This window comes from Cynocephalus volans, chromosome 3, assembly GCF_027409185.1.
Source record: "Cynocephalus volans isolate mCynVol1 chromosome 3, mCynVol1.pri, whole genome shotgun sequence".
In the NCBI taxonomy this organism is placed as follows: domain Eukaryota; kingdom Metazoa; phylum Chordata; class Mammalia; order Dermoptera; family Cynocephalidae; genus Cynocephalus; species Cynocephalus volans.
Window position 1 is genome coordinate 21,903,856 of NC_084462.1, and position 22,582 is coordinate 21,926,437.

At 42.7% G+C, this 22,582-nt stretch overlaps 1 protein-coding gene across 3 annotated transcripts in view; it reads left to right on the forward strand.

The window, feature by feature from the left end:
- LMTK2 (lemur tyrosine kinase 2) overlaps positions 1-22,582 on the forward strand; it is a 90,763-nt gene extending 68,181 nt beyond the window's left edge. For all 3 annotated transcript variants that reach the window (XM_063089445.1, XM_063089446.1, XM_063089447.1), the window contains exons 9-14: positions 304-425; positions 5,980-6,129; positions 7,327-10,291; positions 17,036-17,168; positions 17,420-17,662; positions 18,690-22,582. In XM_063089445.1, the coding sequence (XP_062945515.1) occupies positions 304-425; positions 5,980-6,129; positions 7,327-10,291; positions 17,036-17,168; positions 17,420-17,662; positions 18,690-18,718 (3,642 nt within the window). In that variant the 3' untranslated portion in view covers positions 18,719-22,582. The remainder of the gene's footprint in view (positions 1-303; positions 426-5,979; positions 6,130-7,326; positions 10,292-17,035; positions 17,169-17,419; positions 17,663-18,689) is intronic.

Below are 22,582 nucleotides of genomic sequence, written 5' to 3' on the forward strand. Positions count from 1 at the left end.
ATAGGGCCCAGTATATTTAAAAGATGTTGTGTGTTGTATGCATCAGACATTGCGTACCGTCCTTTTCCAGGAAGAATGACTTAGCCAGTGTTCATGGCTCAGAGACCAGTTCATGAAGCCCAGGAGGCTTCAGAGAAACTTCTCACACACCTTCTGCCCAGAAAGTATCTCTTCATGCCTGCTTTTTTTCTGATATGTTTTTTGGGTTGGGTATGTGTTTTCTGAGATGTCCTGGAATTAAATCATTGAGCTCACTAAAAGTATAATTCTATTCAAAATTCTATATGCTTTCTAACAAAACAGGAGGATTATATTGAAACAGATGATAAAAAAACTTTCCCTCTGCGATGGACTGCTCCAGAATTAGTAACCAGCTTTCAAGACAGACTACTAACTGCAGATCAAACTAAATATAGTAATATCTGGTATGTATTGGTTTACTGTTTTATTAGGCTTTTATTTAGCAAAGTCCTAACTCCTTCTCCTTGAGCACGTTCTTAAGGGAAAATAACTGTGTAAGTTATAGGAACAAAAGAGTGCCTGATGGTGTGAAAAAGATAATTTAGTGACATGATAGCAGTGATCACATTTGTGATGATATAATTAACTTCTTGAATGCTGCCTTTCTTACCCATTTTCCTCCATAAAAGCAGGAACCAAGTCTATGTTATAATCTGTGCCTGCCATAGGGCCTGACATATTTTAGATGTTTAATAAATATTTATTGAAGTGAATGAAAAAACTAAAAGGGGTTTGGACTATCTGTAATACTGTGATTGATAGGGGTCAGTTTAATGAAAGCTTAAAAAGATGTCTAAATTTTTTTTTTTTTTTTTTTTTTTTTTTTTGGTGGCTGGCTGGTACAGGGATCAAAACTCTTGACCTTGGTGTTATAATACTGTGCTCTAACCAACTGGCTAACAAGCCAGCCCTGTCTAAATCTATCACAGCTTTCTTAATTTGTAGCTACATTTTTTGTGCTGTTGTCCTGCTCTTCTCTTCTTTTGGATTGTTTTTTTTTTTTTAAACTCTGTTTTCCTCTTAATTTGGGAACTGAATTCTTTGTTCTTATACTTTTGTTGGTTACCCAACATGCATATACTTCAGTTACCTTACTCTTAGTTCATATCTTAAACCCTCTTTCTGAATAATATAAGGGTGTTAGAATACTTTAACTGAGTTTAACTGTAACACACACACACACACACAATCATATAGTCATGAGGATGATGTCTTGGTCAACAGTGGACTGCATATAAGACTGTAAGACTATAAGATTATAATGGAGCTGAAAATTTCCTATTACCTAGTGATAATGTAACTGTCACAACGTTGTAGCACAACACATTCTTCAGTTAGGAGCAATAGGCTCCACCAGATAGCCTAGGTGTGTATAGTAGGCGATACCATCCAGGTGTATGACATTCCATGATGTTCGTACAATGACAAAATTGCCTAATGACACATTTCTAGGAATGTATCCCTGTCGTTAAGCAGAACATGACTATATATTGTTGTTTGGCATTTTCATTTTTTTCTTTTAACCCCATAAGAAATTATTATTGTTTCTTGGCATCAGTGTCTGTTTAGATTTATCCACATAATCAAACCACTTTGTTCTTCATTCACCTTTTTTATTTTTTTTAATCTCAGATCTTCCGTCTGGGATCACTGTCCTTTTGTCTGAAGTGGGACTTTCAGCATTTCCTTAATTGAGTGTCTGCTATCTGAACATACCTTTATTTTGTCCTCATTCTTGAAATATATTTTTACTTGATGACAGTTATTTTCTCTCACAACATTGAAGATATCATTCTTCTGTCTTCTGGCTTCCATTGTTGTTTTTGAGAAGTCAGCTGTAAGTCTACCTAAGCTCTTTAAAGGTAATGTGACTTTTTCTCTCTGGATGCTTGAAAAAATCTTTTCTTTGACTTTTGCTTTTTGTAGTTTCATTATAACATGTATGGGTGTGGATTTATGGTTTTTTGCTTAGGATTTATTTGGCTTTTCAAACCCATAGGTGGGTGTTAATTGGTTCTAGAAAATTCTTAGCCCTTATCCTTTATTGCCTCTGCCTCATTTTCTCTCCTTTTGGAAGTCTAATTGGACACGTGTTATGGCTTCTTGCTGTATTTTCTGTCTCTTAATCTCTCTTTTGTATTCTGTCTCTTTGATACTCTTTTCTAGGTAATTTTTCAGACCTGTGTTCCAGCCACTAATTCTCTCTGTCTTTGAAACTCTCTCTTCAATGCTGTCTGTTCTTCTATTAAATCTATTAAGTTTTATAATTCCGTTATTGGTTTTTGAATTTTAGAAGTGCTTTTTGATTTTGAAAAATTTGTCATAGAGTTTTTACTGTTGGATTATGATCTTTGTCAGATAATTCCAATAAATGAAGTCTTGATCCTTCTGGTTCTTGATGGTACCTTGTTTCCTTGAGGACTTTTTGTGGTGAAGACTGTTGGAAATCTAGAATTAAGGTACATTCCTCCAGAAAGATCTATGTTTGCTTCTGCTGGGCCGCTGGAGGGCCTGCCATATACAGGGCACTATAGTAGGCCAGGGCTTTACATACTTAGCTTGAGATTGTTTAGACTGAGGCAGGGCAAAATAGGGACATGCCCAGGAAGGCTGCTCATAAATACTCAGACTGGATGGCCAGAGCCTGCACACTAGGTGTAACAGGAGGGGCAGAGGATGGCTATTAGGGGCTTCTGGCCAGATGGAGAAGGACAAGGTCAGGGGCTCATGCATTCCTCTCCAGCAGAGAAGGTAGCACACTTCTTTGGCATGTACCTTCACTTGGTAATAAAGACCTCTTATGTTCCATTTTTCTGTCCCTCTCTTTTCCTTTTGCTGGTTCTGTGAAAGATTTTTCTTTTCATGGATAAACTAAGAATATGGATCTGCTGCCTGGTAACAAGACCACTCAGATGATGTGAATTTGGGCTGCAAATCCAGGTAAAGATCAGCTCTATGGTTATAACTTCTTAGGGCCTACCCCTGCCTCCCCACTTATACACAGTCGGTCTCTTCCCCTCCCCTTCTCTCTCTCTGTCTGTCTGTCTGTCTCTCTCTCTCTCTCAGCACCTCAGTGCTAAGGCAGCTTGCCTTTCAGGCTTGTGAAGGAAGGTAGGGGCAGGTTTATTCCTACCGTGAGTAGGTCTCTCTGTGAGACTCCTTACCTTGAGCAGGCCTGGGGCTTTGGGCCTGTCCGTCACCATCACCCCCATCATCCCCATCAGGCCTTGGAAAACACAAACACAGAGAAGCCCAAGTTCTGTGCTTCAGCAGATTCCCCAGGGCAAAGGTGGTTTCAATGTTATACTTAGTTCACTGCATTCTAGATTTTGTCCTGGTAATTCCTTACATTCTTATCCACTCTTAGATGCCTTTAAGAAGATGCTTTTTATGCTTCATCCAGCATTTTTATTGCTCTTAGTAGGGAGATTGACCTGAAAATATAGGCTGCATTCCCAGAGACAGAGCCAGCCATTTTTCTGATAGTTTGAGCAGTCACTGGAGGCAGTGCCAGTCCTGCCAGAGGCAGAAGCCACATTGCCTCATGCCAGGGGTGAACAATGGGTCCTTGCTGAGAAAGTTTGGGGGTGAAGAGGAGATAAGAGCTGCAGGACATTTTTCCTCCTAGAAGAAAGAGGCGTGATGGTACTAAGAAGGTATGAGCCAGTCGGAGAGGAAGAGTTAAATAAGAAAGGTCTTCAAAAAGTTCATGGAAACCTAAATGTCCATTGATGGATGATTGGATAAGGAAACTGTGGTATATACACACCATAGAATACTACTCTGCCATAAAAAAGAATGAAATTCTCCTATTTGCAACAACATGGATGAGCTTGGAGAAACTTACGTTGAGTGAAATAAGCAAAGCAGAGAGGGATAAATACCACATGTGCTCACTCATATGTGAGAGCTAAGAGAGAAAGAAGGAAGGAAAGAAAGACCGTGGTAGTGCATTGGACTTGCAGACGGAGAGAACATACCTTGGGCCACAAAGTGGAGTGTGGGGGAAAGGGGAGGGAGAGGGAGGTTGGGGATAATTGGGTAGGTGACAGGGTATAAATGCAATTTGTGGTAATGGGCATGCTGCCAGTATGAATCTGGCCTTCACATCTGGGTATGAGAGGTAGCAGTCAGCTTTGTATCTCATGAATATTCATAACCCCCCAAAAAAAGTTAATGGGAAGATTCCTTTTATCTTTTAATTCCATTTTTCGGTGAAGTTTTTGGGATTTTTTTTTTTTTTTTTTTGCCGCTGGCCGGTACTGGGATCCGAACCCATTGCCTTGGCTGTGCCTTAACTGACTAAGCTAACTGGCCAGCCCACTTCCATGAACCTTTTGAAGTAGCTTTATATGAGCGGAAGAGGAGATGAATGATGGTGACTATCCCGGAGGAGACTGGATGGGACAGAATATGGCACTCTAGGAAAGAGATACTTGGGGAAGATGCTAGAAGGCAGTGGAGTGGGGAGCTGGGACAGCCTGTGCTTCTTCTCTGAAGAGCAGCAGGGAAGCAGTGGCTGGAGAGGGGTTTGGTTTGGGAACAGGCCTTATTGGGAGAGGGAAAGGAAGTTAAATTACGTATTTATGGAAATTGAGACAGGTAGAGTTATTTACCCAAGCTCAAACCAAGGCTGGTGATAACACTCATTTTGCCATTAATCATATACCACCTTTGTGGTCTTTAGCATTTCATGTAAATGTCTTGTTTTCTTCAGTTAAATTTTAAATTCCCTAAAGTCATTAACAGTGTCTGAAACTTCTTTTGCATAAAAAAAGGATTTCCTCCCCTCACAATTTTGTGCCAAGGAGAAGAAAGCATTTCTTACTTTCAAAATTGAATTGGGAGATTTGGGTCTTTTTATTTCCTTTGATAGAAAGATACTGAATATGCTGATTTTTTCCCACTAATTTGTGAAAGTAGTGTAAGAGAATTTAAACTTGTATTATACAACGTCAAATAAACTTTTCTTTATTCAATACAGTTATTCCAGTAAGCATTCGGGTTGGTATTGATCAAAGTCACGTAAACCACCAATACTCAAAGATGGCTGGATATCAGAATCACTAGGGAGCTTTTTAAAAATACAGTGTCCTAGGCCACACCTGGATCTACCAACTGAGAGTCCTTGGGGCAGATCCTAAATACCAGTGTGCTTGTTGAAAGCTTTCCAAATGACACAAATGCCCAACAAGGTAGGACACTATAACGCACGACAGAAAGCAATAAGCAATGGGAAGGAAATGCAGAGACTGTGCAGAGGAAATGAGAAGCAGTCACTTGACCTGAGCAGCAGAGGTCGTTTCCATGTGGACAGAGCCCTGTGGCCTGAGAGAGAGTTGGGCAGGTACCGAAGGGAAGTGCCTGCCATGGTGACCTGAGGCCTCAGATGCTCAGGAGGGCGGCCTCCAAAATACTTAGGAATAGCTAAAACGAGAACTGTATAATATTCTAAGGGGAGAGACTTTTTGCTCATGTAAAGGTTCTTTTAGTTATTTTCTGGTATTTACTATTATTGTGAATGGGATTTTTTTCCCCAAAAAAACTCAAAATTCAAACTATTTGGCCATACTCTTAAAACATCCTAATGTGGTCTTTCAAATAATTTCTTGAGTTTTTAAAGTTGACAGTCTTATTACCTCATCCCTGTAATTATGCCTAATATCTCTGTTTCATGTTTTTTGGTATTGGCCAAAACTTCTAGAATACTGTTCAGTAGTAAATGTGAGGAGCCAGGCTTGTTGTCCTCATTTTAATGGAAATGCCTCTTTTTTGCTATTCATTGTGATGTTGATAATGGGTTTGAGAGCTATTTTATCATGTTAAAAAACTACCTTTTTATTCATAACCTTTTCTGTAGATACTTTGTCCTTAAAATGACTGTACAAATAAAAATGTGGGTGTTAAAAATCTGACATCTAAAGGAAGAAGGAAATAAGCATTTTCTCTTTTCCACAGGTCCCTGGGTGTGACACTTTGGGAGCTTTTCAATAATGCTGCTCAGCCCTATTCAAACCTTTCCAACTTAGACGTTCTCAATCATGTCATTAGAGAGAGAGACACAAAACTCCCTAAGCCCCTGCTGGAGCAGCCTTATTCTGATAGATGGTTGGTAACTTCATGCTGTTTTGTTATCTTCAAAAGACAAAGAAATCATATTTCCATGGGTGTTTGTTCATACGTTCCATATTAATGTCATTTTTGAAAAATGTTTACAACAAGGAGGAATTTATATATTATGTGCAATAAGAAAAAAATAAGTCTGAGCTAATTAGAAAAGCCAATATTAAGGGAGTTTCCTGTTGTAGAATTGTTTTAAAACGAGGCTGTAAATTTAGATAAGTGATATCTAATACGTGAGAAAACATATGGATAGATAAAAATTATAATGTTCAAATTGGCAATGGAAACTAATTTGTATAATGTATATTGACATTTGCAAAACAAATTTCCTTTTCATGAGAGTCTTTGGAACAGTTCTTACACTTTCCAGTTAGGATCAGGTTCCCCTCTCTTCAGACCCCACTGTCTCTACCACCATCTGCCCAGCTGGCCTTGGAAGCCTGGCACCACTGTGTTTTGGTGCTCCTCAGCTCCCCAAGTTGCTAGAACTCTTCACGCAGAATAACTTGACATATACTCTATAAATTTGATATGTCGAAGCTGTCTTTGTCTTCCCTTCTGCTTATGGCTGTGGTTTAAGATGCTGCCATGTTCAGCTGACCCTAGGAAGACCCAGCTCCAGGCTGCCTCCTCCTTTGCACTGCATTCTCTGCCCTTTTCCTTCCATCTTCAACTCATGTGATCACAGGAAACCATGTGCTACAGAAGACTGTAGTTACTTGTTATCAGGGAAATAGTTAGATATTAGTTACAACAGCATTTTTGTGAATTCTCACAAAATAATGTGAGTAAATCTAAAAATCTAGGACAAGTGCCTCCTTTACTAAAAGGAATACCTGTGGCAGCTGTTTTAAGAGAAGAACATATTAAAACTGTTTCTAAATTCAGTGGATGAGTCATTGGATAAACACCAGAAGAACAAATGACAGGACAAATGAATTGCAGTTAGACTACTGTGAAACATCCTGAAAGCACAAAAAATCAGAGGGCCAATGTTATATTTTTCTTCATTTCCTCTTTTACTATGATCTCACCATGAACTGAACTCCTTAATGTGATTGGCAGTGATTAGGTGTAGAAACCCTTAGGGTGTTGGGTTGGCTTTGGGGTCATTGTAAAGTCTTTTCTTACTTTAGAATGATTTATTATCATCCCAGTAATTACCTCTCATGTGCTGCTCAGGTATGAAGTTTTACACTTCTGTTGGCTGTCACCCGACAAGAGACCAGCAGCCGAAGATGTGCACAGACTGCTGACTTACCTGCGCATGCAGAGCCAGCGGGACTCGGAAGTCGACTTTGAACAACAGTGGAATGCTCTTAAACCAAATACCAACAACAGAGACACTTCCAACAATGCTGCATTCCCGATTCTCGACCATTTTACCAGAGATCGGCTTGGTCGTGAACTGGAGGAAGTCCTCACTGTGACCGAAACGAGCCAGGGCCTGAGCTTTGAATATGTCTGGGAGGCTGCAAAGCATGACCATTTTGACGAACGCAGTCGGGGCCACCCAGAGGAAGCCTTGTCCTACACAAGCATCTTCTTTCCCGTTGAAGTTTTTGAGAGTTCCCTTTCAGATCCCGGGCCTGGAAAACAAGATGACAGTGGCCAGGAGGTCCCCCTTAGGGCCCCTGGAGTGGTTCCTGTTTTTGATGCCCACAACCTTTCTGTTGGAAGCGATTATTATATCCAATTGGAAGAAAAAAGTGGTAGCAACTTAGAGCTTGATTACCCACCTGCACTGCTCATGACTGAGATGGATAATCCAGACAGGATAGGTGCCGAGGCAGCCCAGTTCTCGGCTCACAAGAACCTGGAATTTGAGGAATCTAGTACAGATGAGGATTTCTTTCAAAGCAGTGCAGACCCCAAAGATTCTAGCTTACCTGAGGACTTACATGTGACTGGTGGCACCGAGAGCCCTTTCAATAATATATTTAATGACCTTGACAAATCGGAGGATTTGCCCAGTCACCAAAAAATATTTGACTTAATGGAACTCAATGGAGTTCAAGCTGACTTTAAGCCAACTACTTTAAACCCAAGTTTGGATGACCCCAAAGAGTCAACAATAACTTGCCACATTGAGAAGGAAAAGCCCCATAAGCTTTTTGACTGTGACCCTCTTTGCTTATCAGAAAATCGTATGCACCAAGATAATTTCGATCCATTGGATGTTCAAGAATTGTCAGAAAACTTTTTATTTCTTCAAGAGAAGAACTTATTAAAAGATTCGTTGTCTAGCAAAGAACATATAAACAATCTTCAAACAGAACTTAAGAATGCTGGCTTTACTGAAACAATATTAGAGACTTCACATAGTAACTCTTTAGATACCAAGCCGAAGTTAGCTGAAAATAAATCAGGCTTTTCTTTGTTACAAGAAAACATAAGCCCAAAATGTAAAGACATAGGCGTCACGCTCAAGGGCAACTCCTTGAGCACCTCATTGCAGTCGTCCCCAGAAGTGCAGGTACCTCCTACCTCACTTGAAACAGAAGAAACACTTCCTAGTGTACCTCTAGATTCATTCCTGAAGCCAGGAGAAACAAAACCCATGAGTTTAGATGTCAGTGTCCCTGAGGACTCTCTCTGCCTGGACATGAATCCAGACTCTGTGACTGTCCCCGTTGAAATTCTCTTGACTGATGCCAAAACCCACGGCGTTGGGCGTGGGTCCCCGGACTTGACTCTCCAAAGTGAGGAGACTTTGAGACTAACCAAAACTGACTCTGTTCTTGTTGATGATATTCTTGCTAGTAGGGTAGGTATAGGGAGTAGTCTCCCAGAACTGAGACAGAACTTACAAAATAAACCATTTTCAGAAGACCATCATAGTAATAGTTTGCTGGAGAAAGACTTGGAAGCTGTGGAGACTTTAAATCAGCTCAATTATAAAGATGCTACAAAGGAAGCAGGCTTGGTGTCTGCCCTTTCCTCAGACTCCACCAGTCAAGACAGCCTCTTAGAAGACAGCTTATCAACACCCATTCCAACCTCAGAACAATCAGTGGAAACCCCAGACTCTCTGGATTCAGTGGATGTCCATGCAGTCTTACTGGATTCTTTAGGCTCCCATGCTCCTCAGAAACTCGTGCCCCCTGATAAGCCGGCAGATAGTGGCTACGAAACAGAAAACTTGGAGTCTCCTGAGTGGACTTTGCACCCTGCCCCCGAAGGCACCTCAGACTCAGACTCAGCTGCAGTGGCCGATGGTGGTTGTAGCAGTTTGCCCTCCAACCCAGTCATCATCATCTCAGATGTAGGCGATGGGCACCGAGGTACAGAAGCCACCTCACAGACTTTTGCACCTGGCTTCCAGAGTTCATATCGAGACTCTGCGTACTTCTCAGACAATGACTCTGAGCCTGATAAAAAGTTCGAGGAGGTCCCAGGAACCTCCACATTGGCCTTGGTGTTGGAACAGGGTCAGGCTTTGCCCGAGCCAGTCATTCCAGAGCAAAGCCCTGGTGCCAAGGATAGCTGCCTGGAAAACCAAAAGGGACACCCAGATCAAAGTTGTCTGTATGCTTTGCAAAATCCCAGTCACCTAGAATTAAGAGAAACATTGGAGCCAGCACAAGGTGATGTTTCCAAACAGGTGCATCCTACAGAGGATGAGGCTGGCAGTCCCTCCTTGAGTCTGCTGAATTCTGAACTTAGCGGTGGTGATGACTTCACGACACAAGAAGATTGCCCCTGCACCCTCACTTCGACCGGAACCAACACAAATGAACTCCTTGTGTATACAAATTCTACAGTGGATAAGTCCTTATCCGGACACTCCGAGGGCCCCAAGTTGAAGGAGCCAGATATTGAAGGGAAATACCTGGGGAAACTCAGTGTGTCCGGGATGCTCGATCTCTCTGAGGATGGCATTGATGCGGACGAAGAAGACGAAAACAGTGATGACTCTGACGAAGACCTGCGGGCCTTCAACCTGCACAGCCTCAGCTCCGAGTCAGAAGATGAGACCGAGCACCCCGTGCCTGTGATCCTCAGCAATGCCGAGGATGGGAGAAACTTGCGGAGTTTGTTGAAACCGTCTGCAGCCGTGGCCATTGATCAGCTACCTGATGACTGGAAGAAAGAAAAGAAGGCAGTAACATTTTTTGATGATGTCACAGTCTACCTGTTTGACCAGGTATCTGTTACCTCTAAATTATTTTGTCTGTGTATTAGAGAATTCCAAAATGTGTTAGGAAATTGAGTGTGGTGTGATATTTAATTGCTGTTTTGAGGCAACAGATTGTGATTACTCAAAGTAATTTGAGCTTGGGCCGAGCCCGTGGCGCACTCGGTAGGGTGCTGCGCTGGGAGCGCCGCGACGCTCCCGCCGCGGGTTCGGATCCTATATAGGAATGACCGGTGCACTCACTGGCTGAGTGCCGGTCACGAAAAACCAACAACAACAACAAAAAATTAAAAAATAACTTTAAAAAAAAAAAAAAAAAAAAAAAAAAAAAAAAAAAAACAAAGTAATTTGAGCTTAATTATGGTTTCAGGAATATACAGAAATGTAGTTTGCACAGGGAATTCTTATTAAATGAAGGGAAGGAGATCTGAGTGCTCTTCCTGGATCTCCTACTAGAGTCCTACTGAAATTAGTTACCCTTCACAGACCAAATTTTTAGAATCTGACAATTGGCAATAGGACTCCAACACTTGGGTGCAAGCCTAGAACAGTCTCTGGCCAATAGCTCTGGAGACAGCCCAGCCAGCAGCAACCCGTCGTGCATGTCTGGAAGGGGTGATGCGCGGGCAGCAGGAGAGTCTGCCTGCCCCCGACCCCATACTCTTTCCCTGCTTTGGAGCTTAGTGGGACTGCTCAATGGGTATGGACTTAGACTTCTGTAAAAATGTAACATAATTCAAGTGTTTTGTTTTTTGTTTAATGTTCTTTGATAACGAGTCTCCATAGCCCTTGAATTTGCTTCTTGAATCGACTGGATTGTAAGTAAGGCTCAGTAGTGGGACATGGGAATGGGGCCCCATCACGTTCCAGAGGGTGCGAGGGGCCTTGGTGTCTCAGCCCCCGTGCAGCACCATCCCTCTGGGGCCCACGGCCATGGTGGTCCCATGTGATGCTCCCTTGGGAGCTGCGTCTTCTTTCTCTTGCATGTTACTTTATGCTTTGTTGTTCCTCTGTGCTCTGTCCTCTTTTGTTTTTATTATGTTTTCCAAAAAATCATTAAACCACTCACATTTGAACTACAGCATGTATTTGAGGGAGGGTATATTAAAGAAAAGTAGCCTCCTGAGCTCAGCCCACCCTGTTGCATCTGAATCTGTGAGAGGGGCCAGGAGGCTGCCTTTCTTTGCTCATTCCCCAGGTGGTTCCTACACACAGTCGAACTCAAAGCCTTTGAGCTAAGGGAGCCTGTGAAAATAAGGTGCCAGTGGCTGCTAAGAGCAGAGGGGAGAAGGGACCACCCGGCCGAGGCTTTCTGTTTTGTTATCAGTGTGTCCTTGGATCCTTTTCTTCACCTTCTCTGTGAACTTGAATTATAGTCACATTTCACCACTGATGGAGGAGCTGTTGGTGGGACAGAACTGTAAATTGTGTTCAGTGGGCAGTGTGGCCAGGGGGCTAGGGAAGACACATTCTCCACTTCTTGGGAGTCTGGGGATCTGGGGCTGTGTGAGCAGAACCCTGCCCCAGTGGAGGCAGTGTGCCAGAAGAGCTCCCTGAAGCCTCTATGGAGGATGTTGTGTTTTGCCGCTGTAGAAGACAGGACAGAATTGCAAAAGATTAAGAATCAAGGAAGGGCATGCTAGTTACGGGGTTTTGATCTAGTTACAGTACCTAGATCAAATACAAGACATGCTTAATAGATAGAGGCTTTGATAAAGGGGTTAGTGTCATAAGGAAAGTCGGAAAGTGGGTTAAGTTCAGAATAAAATCCTGAAAATCTTTCTTATGACCTAAGATTAATTTTCTTATGTGGCTCATGCAGTTTGCCATGGAGTGACAACGACCAGCTGTTTCAGGCTGATGCTGTTTTATCCTGCTTCTACTTCTTAATTTAGTGAGCTGGTTTTGAAGTAGTTTAATTTTTAAGTAGTTTAAGTATAGTGTAAGCATCTTAGCTCTAAAGTTTTAACTGAACGTTCATGGACTTTGGCAGCATTGTCTTGGTTATGTCACTGTTAGGTCAGCAAATACTTAACCAGCTCTAAGTGTAAAGCACGTTCTCATGAAATCACAGTCCAGATTAGTAAATGGTCTGTTGGTGCCGGCACCTTATATACAAGCTTTGCTTCCCCACGCAGGGGTGGTTGTCACTCCTCTTCAGGGAGAGGCCCCTGAAGCTCAGAGAAATTAAACCCTGCACAGGGGCACAGCCCCCAGTAAATAGCAGTGCCAGGACTTGACCCAGGTCTCCCAGCTCCAGCGTCAAACTTCTCACCACCAAGCTCTGCAGCCTCTTGCATGGGCCTTTAAAATCTGACACCTGGCATCATGCTTGACTTTCAGCTCTCATGTTGTCTTTCCTGGATGCACAGTGTTCTTGAGGCAAAAGTAGTTGGTAATGACACTTACTTGTAATTAGTGTGACACATGGCTGCCCTCCAGTCTGATCAGAGAATCACAGTTACGGTCCCTGACTTATGATGGTTCTACTTATAATTATGATGGTTTGAAAGCAATAAGCAATTAGTAGAAACTGTTCTTCGAATACCTATGCAGCCATTCTGTTTTATACTTTCAGTCCAGTATTCAATAAACTACATGAGGTATTCAACACTGTATTATAAAATAAGCTTTGTGTAGGACGGCCCATGGCTCACTCGGTAGAGTGCGGTGCTGATAACACCAAGGCCACGGGTTTGGATCCTATATAGGGATGGCTGGTTTGCTCACTGGCTGAGCGTGGTGCTGACAACACCAAGCCAAGGGTTGAGATCCCCTTACCGGTCATCTTTTTTAAAAAATAAATAAATAAATAAATAAAATAAAATAAAATAAGCTTTGTGTTAGAGGATTTTGCCCAGCTGTAGACGAATGTAAGTGTTCTGAGCACATTTAAGGTAGGCTAAGCTAAGGTATAATGTTTGGTAGGTTAGGTGTAGTAGATATATTTTCGACTTAACAATGTTCTCAGCTTACATTAGATTTATCAGGAGGTGCATCCCCATTGTAAGTTGACGAGTGTCTGTATAAACAAGCACTGAGCTCAGTTGCACTCAGCATAGCCCTAGTCATTATCTGTCACGGTAGGACCAGGGCTCTGCATTAGGCCCATGCCATGAGGCTACCTTCAGAGTCCCAGTCCTAGATCCTGGAGGCCCTCAAACTTTTGAGAAATAAATATTCTTGGGCTCTATGTAGGTTTTTTTGTTTGGTTTGTTTTTTTTGTAATGCTGGTCTCATAAAATGAGTTGGGAATTATTTCCTCCTTTTAAGGTTTCTGGAGAGGGTATGTAGATTTGTTGATTTTTCCAAAAAATTGCTTTTGGTTTCATGAATTTTTTTTTCTTTATTGTTTTTCTCTTTTCAATTTTATTGACTTCTGCTTTATCTTTATTATTTCTTTCCTTCTGCTTGCTTTGGATTTTATTTTGCTTTTCCTTTTCTAGACCCTTAAGGTAAAAGCTTAGGATTTGAGACATTTCTTCTTTTTTAATATTAGCATTTTAATGCTGTAAATTTCCCTCTATCTTACTTTAGCTGCATCCCACAAATTTTATTGTGTTGTATTTTCATTTTCATTCAGCTCAAATTATTTTCTAATTTTTCTTAAGACTTCCTCTTTGACTTGTGAATTATTTATTTATAAGTATATCAGTTAATTTCCAAGGGCTGGAGATTTTCTTACATCTTTCTGTTGTTGATTTCTTATCTAATTCTCTTATGGTCAGAGAACTTATTTTGTATTGTTTCGATTCTTTTACATTTGTTAAGGTTTATTTTAGAGCCAAGATATGGTCTGTCTAGGTAAATGTTCTGTGTGTACCTGAAAGAATGTATATTTTGCTTTTGGTGGGTGGATTGTTTTATAAATGTCAGATTTAGTTTGTTGATAGTATTGTTCAGTTCTTCTGTATTGTTGCTGATTTTTCTGTCTACTTGTTCTATTACCAAGAGAGAAGTGTTGAAGTCTCCAATTGTAATTGTAGATTTGTCTACAGTTTTCATTTCTGTCCATTTTTGCTTCATGTATTTTGCAGGTACATTTAGGATGTTATGTCTTCTTGGTGAATTGACCTTTTTATCATTATATAATGTCCTTCTTTATTCCTTTATCTGGTAGTCATATAACTGTTTTAGCTTTCTTTTGGTTAGTGTTTGCATAGTGTATCTTTTTTCAAACCTTATGCTTTGAGTCTACCTGTATTATATTTGACTGAATTTCTTATAGATAGCATATAGTTGGGAAGGGTTTTTAAATCTATTTTGAAAATCTGTCTTAATGGTGTATTTACACTTAATGGTGTATTTACACCACTTACATTTCATAAAATTGTTAATATATTTGGATTTAGATGCACCATTTTATTAATTCTGTTCTGTTTCTTAACTCTCTTCTTCCACTTTCCTTCCTTTTGTGTAATTTGAACATTTTTAGTATTACATTTTAATTTAGCTATTGTGTTTTTTACTATAAATTTTCTCTTTGTATAATTATAATATATATATTTAACTTTTCACAGTCTACTTAGACCTAATATTTTACTATTTCAAGTGGCATGTAGAAAACTTAACCACCATCTAGGCCTTTTACTGTCCCTCCCCATCTTAACATTGTCTCATGTACACAGGCATTAAAGACCCACCAGACAGTGCAATATGTTTTACTTTCAATCATCAAGCCTATTTTAAGAAACTCAAGAGGAGATGAATAGTATTATATTTACACAGATAGTTACTACTTCTGTTATTCTTTTTTCATTACTGATGTTCCAGGTTTCCTTCTGGTATCATTTCCCTTCCAATTGCAAAAGTTTGTTTAGCTTTGCTTTGCTTTTTTCTTTTTGGGCAGCTGGCCAGTACAGGGATTGAGCCCTGCACCTTGGTATTATCAGCACCACACTCTAACCAACTGCGCTAACTGGCCAGCCCCCCCCCCCACTCCTTTTTTTCTTTTAGCAAATTTGCTTGCAGCAAATTCTCTTAGGTTTTCTCCATCTGAGACTGTCTTTATTTCATACTAATTCCTGAAGAGTATTTTCTCCAAATATAGAATTTCGAGTTGACAGTTCTTTTCTTTTAGCATTTAAAAATGCATCTCTTCCTTCTGGTCTTCATGGTTTCTCATGGGAAATTTGGAGTCACTCAGCTCATTATTTCCCTATAAGTAAAAAGTCTTTTATCTCTGGCTATTTTCAAGATTCTTTCTTTGTCTTTACTTTTTAGCAGTTTGATTATGATGCATCTGGGTGTGGAATTCTTTCTGTTTTCCCCATTCCAGGTTTGCTGAGCTTCTTGAATCTATAGTTTCATGTCTTCCACCAAATTGGAGAAGTTTTCAGCCATTATTTCTTCCAATATTTTTCTGCATTACACTGTCTCTTCTCCTCCTGAGACTCCAGTGTTAGGTCTTTTGGTATTGTCCTGAGGTCCTGAGGCTTTGTTCTTTTATTCTCCATTTTTTCCCCCTGCTGTTGTTTGGATTGGATAATTTCTGTTGCTCTGTCTTCAAGTTTACTGATTGTTGCCTCTGTAAACTCCATTCTGCTATTGAGCCCATTCAGTGTATTTTTAAATTTCTATTTATAAACGGTGTGTGTTTTTCCATTCTATTCTTTTGCTAAGATTTTCTATATTTCTGTTAATTTTAAGAGTGTTTGCCCCTCCTTATAGGAGCATTTTTATAAGTTTTTTTTTTCAGATAATTCCAAAATCTGTGTCACGTTGGCATTAGCATCTGTTGATTGTCTTTTCCTATGCGAAATTGAGGTTTTCCTGTTTCTTTGTATGCTAAATAATTTTAGATTTTGTATCCTCAAATCATGTTATGCAATGCTGTGTCTTGTTTAAATTCTAGGGAGGCTGTTGGTATTTTTGTCTTTTTAGGCTTGACCTGGTTGGGTTTAGGCTGCAAGTTCCAGGCACCCTCCTGTGGGTTGTGGTTTCAGCGTTAGTTCCCCTTTCACATACTTTGCTGTGCGATTTAAACCCGTCCCATGTGTATGCCACTGAATGACCAGGCTGGAACTTGGTGGCAGTCTCCCCTGCAGCTCACTTTTCAAAGCTTTGGTGTGTTGTTTAAAGTCAGATCTACCTTGTTCAGCCCAGGACTAATCCCAGGGGCTCCTCAACAACTTTACAGCGTCACTTTTATGAGCTCCTCCCTTTCCGTGATGTCCCTGCTACTTTCCAATTCCTCGGCCTCCCCCTTTTCGGTTCTCTAGCCAGAAGGTGGGGGCTTTGATTGCCACACTGTGCTGCACACATTCTGTGACTGTGCCCATGTCTGGAGCCAAGCAGAGGGAGGACAGAGGGAAAAGAAGCAGCGGCGCCCTTCCCCTCCCTCTCTCGGGATCTCAGTCCTCCGGTGGGGAGAGGCCTCACTTCCCCCAGAATTGCAGGGCCCTGTCACCCGAGATTGCCCGGGGCTGAGAGCGGGAGAATGGAGAAGAGAAAAGAACCTCTCTGAGCGTGGACGACTTCCCGCTGCTAGACTTCCACTTCTGGAGCGCTGTGTCCAGGCCAGGGGATGTTGGAGAACTAAGTGGCACTCTCAGCCCTGGTTTGGGCATTTGACATTCCGGGCTTCTTCCGCAGTCTGTCCTGCGCGGCTTCGGAGCTGCGTCCGCGGGAGCCGGGCCACGCGTCTGCTGCCCCCGCCCCGGCTCCGCAGCCACCCGCCAGCCCGGGCTGCGGTCGCACTGGCGGTTTCCGCGAGCGGCGGCTGCTGACAGGAATTTCTGCTTGACTTTTCAGGAGACCCCAACCAAAGAGCTGGGGCAGTGCGGAGGAGAGGCGCGCGACCCCGAGCTGAGCAGCCCTGCACCGCCCTCGGGGTCCCCCTGCCTGAGCAGATGCATAAATTCTGAAAGTTCCACTGATGAAGAAGGTATTTCACTTCACTGATTAGTTTAAAAAGAAACTGAAAAGTAGGGCTTTGAATAACGTGAACGTTTGGGGAGGGGGACGACTTCACATATGGCTTTAAGTGACACCCTTGCGACACACAAGAGCAGCTGTGCCATCCTCCCGGCCGAGCGGCGCCTGCTGATCCGCAGAGACACGTGCGCATTTGCGCTCTCTCCCCCCTCCTCTCCAGCCCGAATGGTGCGGGCGACTTTTGTTGTTTTTTATCTTTAGGCGGTGGCTTTGAATGGGATGACGACTTCTCCCCAGATACTTTTATGTCAAAGACAACGAGCAGCCTTCTCAGTTCCAAGCCTTCTCTTCAGACATCAAAGTACTTTTCTCCTCCACCGCCACCCCGGAGCGCGGAGCAGAGCTGGCCGCACACGTCGCCCTATTCCAGGTTCTCCATCTCTCCCGCCAACATCGCCAGCTTTTCCCTCACGCACCTTACGGACTCGGACATCGAGCAGGGAGGTGAGGGCGCGTGCGTGCGTGCGTGTGTGCGTGCGTGCGTGCGCTGGGGCGTTGGGAGGTGGGTTTCAGCCCCAGGGATGCACCCTGCTGGACTTGGAGGCACGTTAATCTGATGTTTTCTTGGTATTTGCTGAGTAAATGATAAATTTGTTTTTATAAAACTCCCACAGACTTGACAGTGTGCTCTTGAGGTCATGTCCCCCACCTTTAGGCCTTGGTCACTCCACGAGCTTGTTACTACCTGCTCCTGCTGGGTGGTGAGGTGGGCAGAGGTGGGAGCGAGCTGTGTGGCACTGAGTCACTAGGAACCCCCAGGTGTACTCCACCTGCTCTTCTCCTTTTTTCCATCTTGCTACTAGTCTCCATCCCCAATCCTTCTACTTTCCCAGAGAGAAGCAGCTCTGCAGAGGCCTGTGCTCTTAAGAACACTTGACCCATGATTTTGAAATTGAGCCCAAGTGCACTCTGGCTCTTCTCCTGGGAGTGTTGATTTTGCCATTAAGTCTTGTTCTTCGTGTGATACCAGAGTGCTGGGTGGGAATTAATGGGCAGGGGCACATTTGAAGTGGTAGTATCTGAACATGTGGATCCTTTTTTCCTCATAGCTAGATTGAAAGATAAATGTTAACAGGTACATGTTTCAACTTGGAGTTTACAGATCAAACAATAAATATGAAATATAAAGAGCTTTTATTTGCATTTGTACTGCATTTCATTTGTGTTGATTAGATAATGCTCATTACCTGACGAGCTGTCCAAGGGGCTGATGTGTAGGTAAGAGCTGGGTTTCTTCTGAACCCTGAGCCTTGACATTGAGCAGTGTGGGAGCTGAGCAGATGTGTTTGTGGGAGAGTCTGGCAGGTGCTGCTTGTAAAGGAGGAACAGGGTGGTTGGACAGGTGTTGGGTGTTTTGATACGGGCTTCAGTTCCTTTTTCTGCCGTGCACATCACTGTCCAAACTCTTCTCATCTGTGACATTCATTTTTAAAAACCCACTTTGTTGTGTTGCTTCCTCTCTCCTAAATAGGAAGCAGCGAAGATGGAGAAAAGGATTAGGTGGCCGCAGATGCGCGCTTGGGCCGAGGCTGCTCCCCCAGCAATGACATCCACTCACCATTTGCTGACATGAGACTGGGAGACAGAATTAGGAGGTGAAGCGGGAGGTGGCCCTGAGCTCCTGAGCAGGGCTGCAGGGAGCCCGGCAGCTGGCTTCCCCCTGCGCCACGTGCCTCCTGCCACCCTCCACTTGAAGGGCTCGTGCCTGGTCGTTCCAGGGTGGCAGTGACACTGCCTCGGGTGTGTGGGGAATTGTACGCACTGGGGCGTGTGGGTGTCCTTGGCATCCACACCTGTCCGTCCTGGTCTCTGCACGGGTGCCACGAAGGATGCACAAGGGGCATGGTCACGAGCGAGCCATATTTATTATGTTTAAAGAATCACTAATTGCTTTCTGTAATTGCACTGTGGATAAATGTTCTAAGAGCCCCCAGCATTGTACAGAATCTTAAATTATTCAAGGAAGATAAGGCAGGTCAAGCTGGTGCTATCCACTAGTTTGATTTTTTGTTTGTTTTTTTATAGTTTGTTTGTTCTGCATGGTACTTGTAAAGCTTACATATTTCTAGTGTAATGCTGTCTTCAGAACTGTTGGAACTGTACATATGGTACCCTTTCATAAATGATAAATGATTCTGAATGTTAGTGTTCGGGGTGGCCAGTTAGCTCAGTTGGTTAGGATGTGGTTTATAACACCAAGGTTAAGGGTTCGGATCCCTGTACCTGCTAGCCATCCCCCCCACCAAAAAAAATGAATGTTAGTGTTTTATGTTCTTAGAGGAAATTATTTTGATGAGTCCTAAAATACTGCTCTGTTTTGCTAATGGAATCAAACACATTTTGGTCTCGTGTATAGGGTGGCTTCTCTGCAGCAATTGAGTCTTCTCTCTGAGGAGCTACAGGGTCTTGCAGCCTCTCCCTGTAATTCTCCCACCCGTTCCCCAGTTTTTTACACCGTTTTTGTAAAAATGGACAGGTGGTGCATCCCCAACTCCGCTCCAGGCTGCACGCAGCGCGGCCCCGGCCACCTCCCAGGAGCGGCTCTCCTGCCTGTTGCTGAAGCCAGGCTGCTGTGCTGTGTCAGTGTTTGTGGGAGTCCTCCTTCCAGAAGGTGGGGACTCCAAAGAGAAGCATCTCCACAGAAGGCTCCAGTGGTTGACGGTTTGAGTTAATTCTCTTTGTACACCTCAGGTGTTGCAGATTTGAGCTTTTAAAAAATATCCAGAGCTGAATTTCCTCCCTGGAGCCACTCCAGTCATGTCCTTCATAACCTAGGAGATTCACTACATCCTGCAGCTGTGAGGAGGGGACAAGGGACAGCAGCAGAGCCTCAGCAGCCAACACGTCCTCCTGGTCGGGACTTAGGGTGGCCCTTCCCTTCTGCGTTCAGCACCAAGTTCTCCCCTTGCTTTGAAAGGGACTGAGTGATTCCAGTGCAGCTGCTGCTGTTGTGGGAACTGGCTGTTCACAGCACAAAGCAGACCTTGTGCTCCCGTCCTGGAGTTCTGCTTTGACGTGAGGAGGCTCCGGGGGCTGGTGCTGCGAAGCCACGCTGTGCTGAGGGAGGCGCCATTTGTACCGGGTGGGTCCTAGGCCTGCGATCCCTTCCTGCTGGCCTTTTACCCCAAATATTTTGCGGTGCTGAGATGCTTTCCAGACTCTAGTGTGACACTGGGGGATGCTAGTGTGACACTGGGGGATGGCGCTGCAGGCTGTACTGGGGCTGCGTGTTGTGAATCATAGAAACTAGCGCTCCAGTGCAAAATGCAAATGTGGACACTGGCTGGTGTTTCCATAGTAAATTGTGAGCTTTGTTATCAATTCTGGTTCATTCCACTGATTTTTTTACATTAAGCAATAACTTTCCAAAGCAAAAAAATTCAAAATGGAGAAGGTCCCCTCACTCCCCACTTGGTGTGAACATAGAGCACTCCTGGGCTCTGCGGAGAGACTGGATCTGTAACGTGCATGTTTTAAAAAAATGAACAGGGCATTAGACGATGATTTTGCCAAAACTGTCATAACCGGTGTGGAGTTATGGTATAATTTATTTTTAGGGAGATTTCCCGGATTTTCTGAATTTTTACATCTAATTACCAGTCTTGGTTCAGAGAGGAACGAGAGAGGCTGTTGTACGAGTTTTTCCAAATTGCAGGTTTAAGGAGTTCAGATTTAATGACTAAAATCACGCAGATCTATAGAATATATAGTCACCTTATATAGTCAGCCCAGGACAAATCTATTGATATTTGGGGGCTGTACGTTTTTCACTATGATTAAGATTTTAACAACATAATTCCCATTTTTATTTAAGCCTATATTGCTCTCATAATTAATTGCCAAAAAAATTTTATACATTGAGTTGGGGGTTGGGGGGAGAGTAGTAGGTCTTACTGTGGTGTTGCATGGAAGGGAAAATTTTATATTTATGATAAACACGTGAGTTAACATGTTTTTTTGAAATCACAAGCAATACCCAGGAAATTAAGTAGATTAAAATTTTCAGTCCATTTTTGAGATGTCAGCATGTGCTTTGTTGTTCAATTCATTTTTTTTTTTTTTAGTAATAAGTTGGTTACCAGTAGTAGGTTTTCAAAACGTACTTATTCTAATAAGTTATACAATGACATAAATTGATGGCACTCTCTAGGTAATATGGGGGAGGTTTATAATACCTGGTTCACAATGATATTTCCTGGCCTCCTTTTGGTAGCAGTCCAGAATCTATCAGATTTTAATTCGTCTTACTTTGGTGGAGTTTGTATACTTTAAATCCTATAATAAAAAGTAATCTAGCCTTCATTTCCTTCCTAGCTGGATGCTAATTTGTGTTATCAAATGACCCTGTCATAAGCCAGAAAGAGAAATGTAGAAAAAGTGCTCCCAAAGCCTGAGACTTGTACCGAGGCTCTGGGTGAGGGTGACAGAAGCTCAGCCATGCCGAAGTGAAAATGCAGCGTCTGGTCTATTTTTAAATGGACAGATGTGATTGTTTCTCCAGAGGTGGGTTTATTTAAGAAAAGTCTCTTGTCGGGCCGGCCTGTGGCTCACTCGGGAGAGTGCGGTGCTGATGGCACCAAGGCCACGGGTTCGGATCCCATATAGGGATGGCCGGTTTGCTCACTGGCTGAGCGTGGTGCTGACAACACCAAGTCAAGGGTTAAGATCCCCTTACCGGTCATCTTTTAAAAAAAAAAAAAAAAAGAAAAGTCTCTTGTCTTGCTGCTTTTAATTCTTCTTTCCCATAGGATATTTGTAGAGTTAGTGACCTATTGCATGTCTGTCCTGAGGGCCCAGGGAGATGGGAGACAGCTCCCAGTTTTACTCAGCCGTCATCTGAAAATTCAGAAGTGAACCAAGGATTAGACTTCACGTGTTGGGCTTCAAAATATTAGCCTTATGAGAAGTAGCCTTAAAATAAGAATGGGCATACACAGTTACTTCAGATTTAAATCTCAAAACAATATTCCTAAGTAGTAATGGGGTTGGCTCAAGTCTTGGCTATGAAAAAAGAAAATTCTCTTTAACATATAAATAAATTCTTAAAGACGTGTTGACAGTATTGAACTACCAACAACCTGTTAAGATCAGTTTGAATGCTTGAATGTGTGCTGTTTGAGCGTCCAAGTTTGCACACGTGCAGCTGGGTCTTGCCAATGGCACTGGTGTGTGCCCACTGCTTAATTCTGTCTGCAGATGAGGACCTAGGGGCGGTCACACCTGCCAGGTCTCCCTGTTGTACTTTCACACAGTTGAAAGGGGTTCACGGCAATATAGCAGTTAATGAACTTTCAGTTTAAATTGTGTACATTTTTAAATTGTAAGATTTTTACTGTATATTGATGCATAGTGTGATTCAATAAA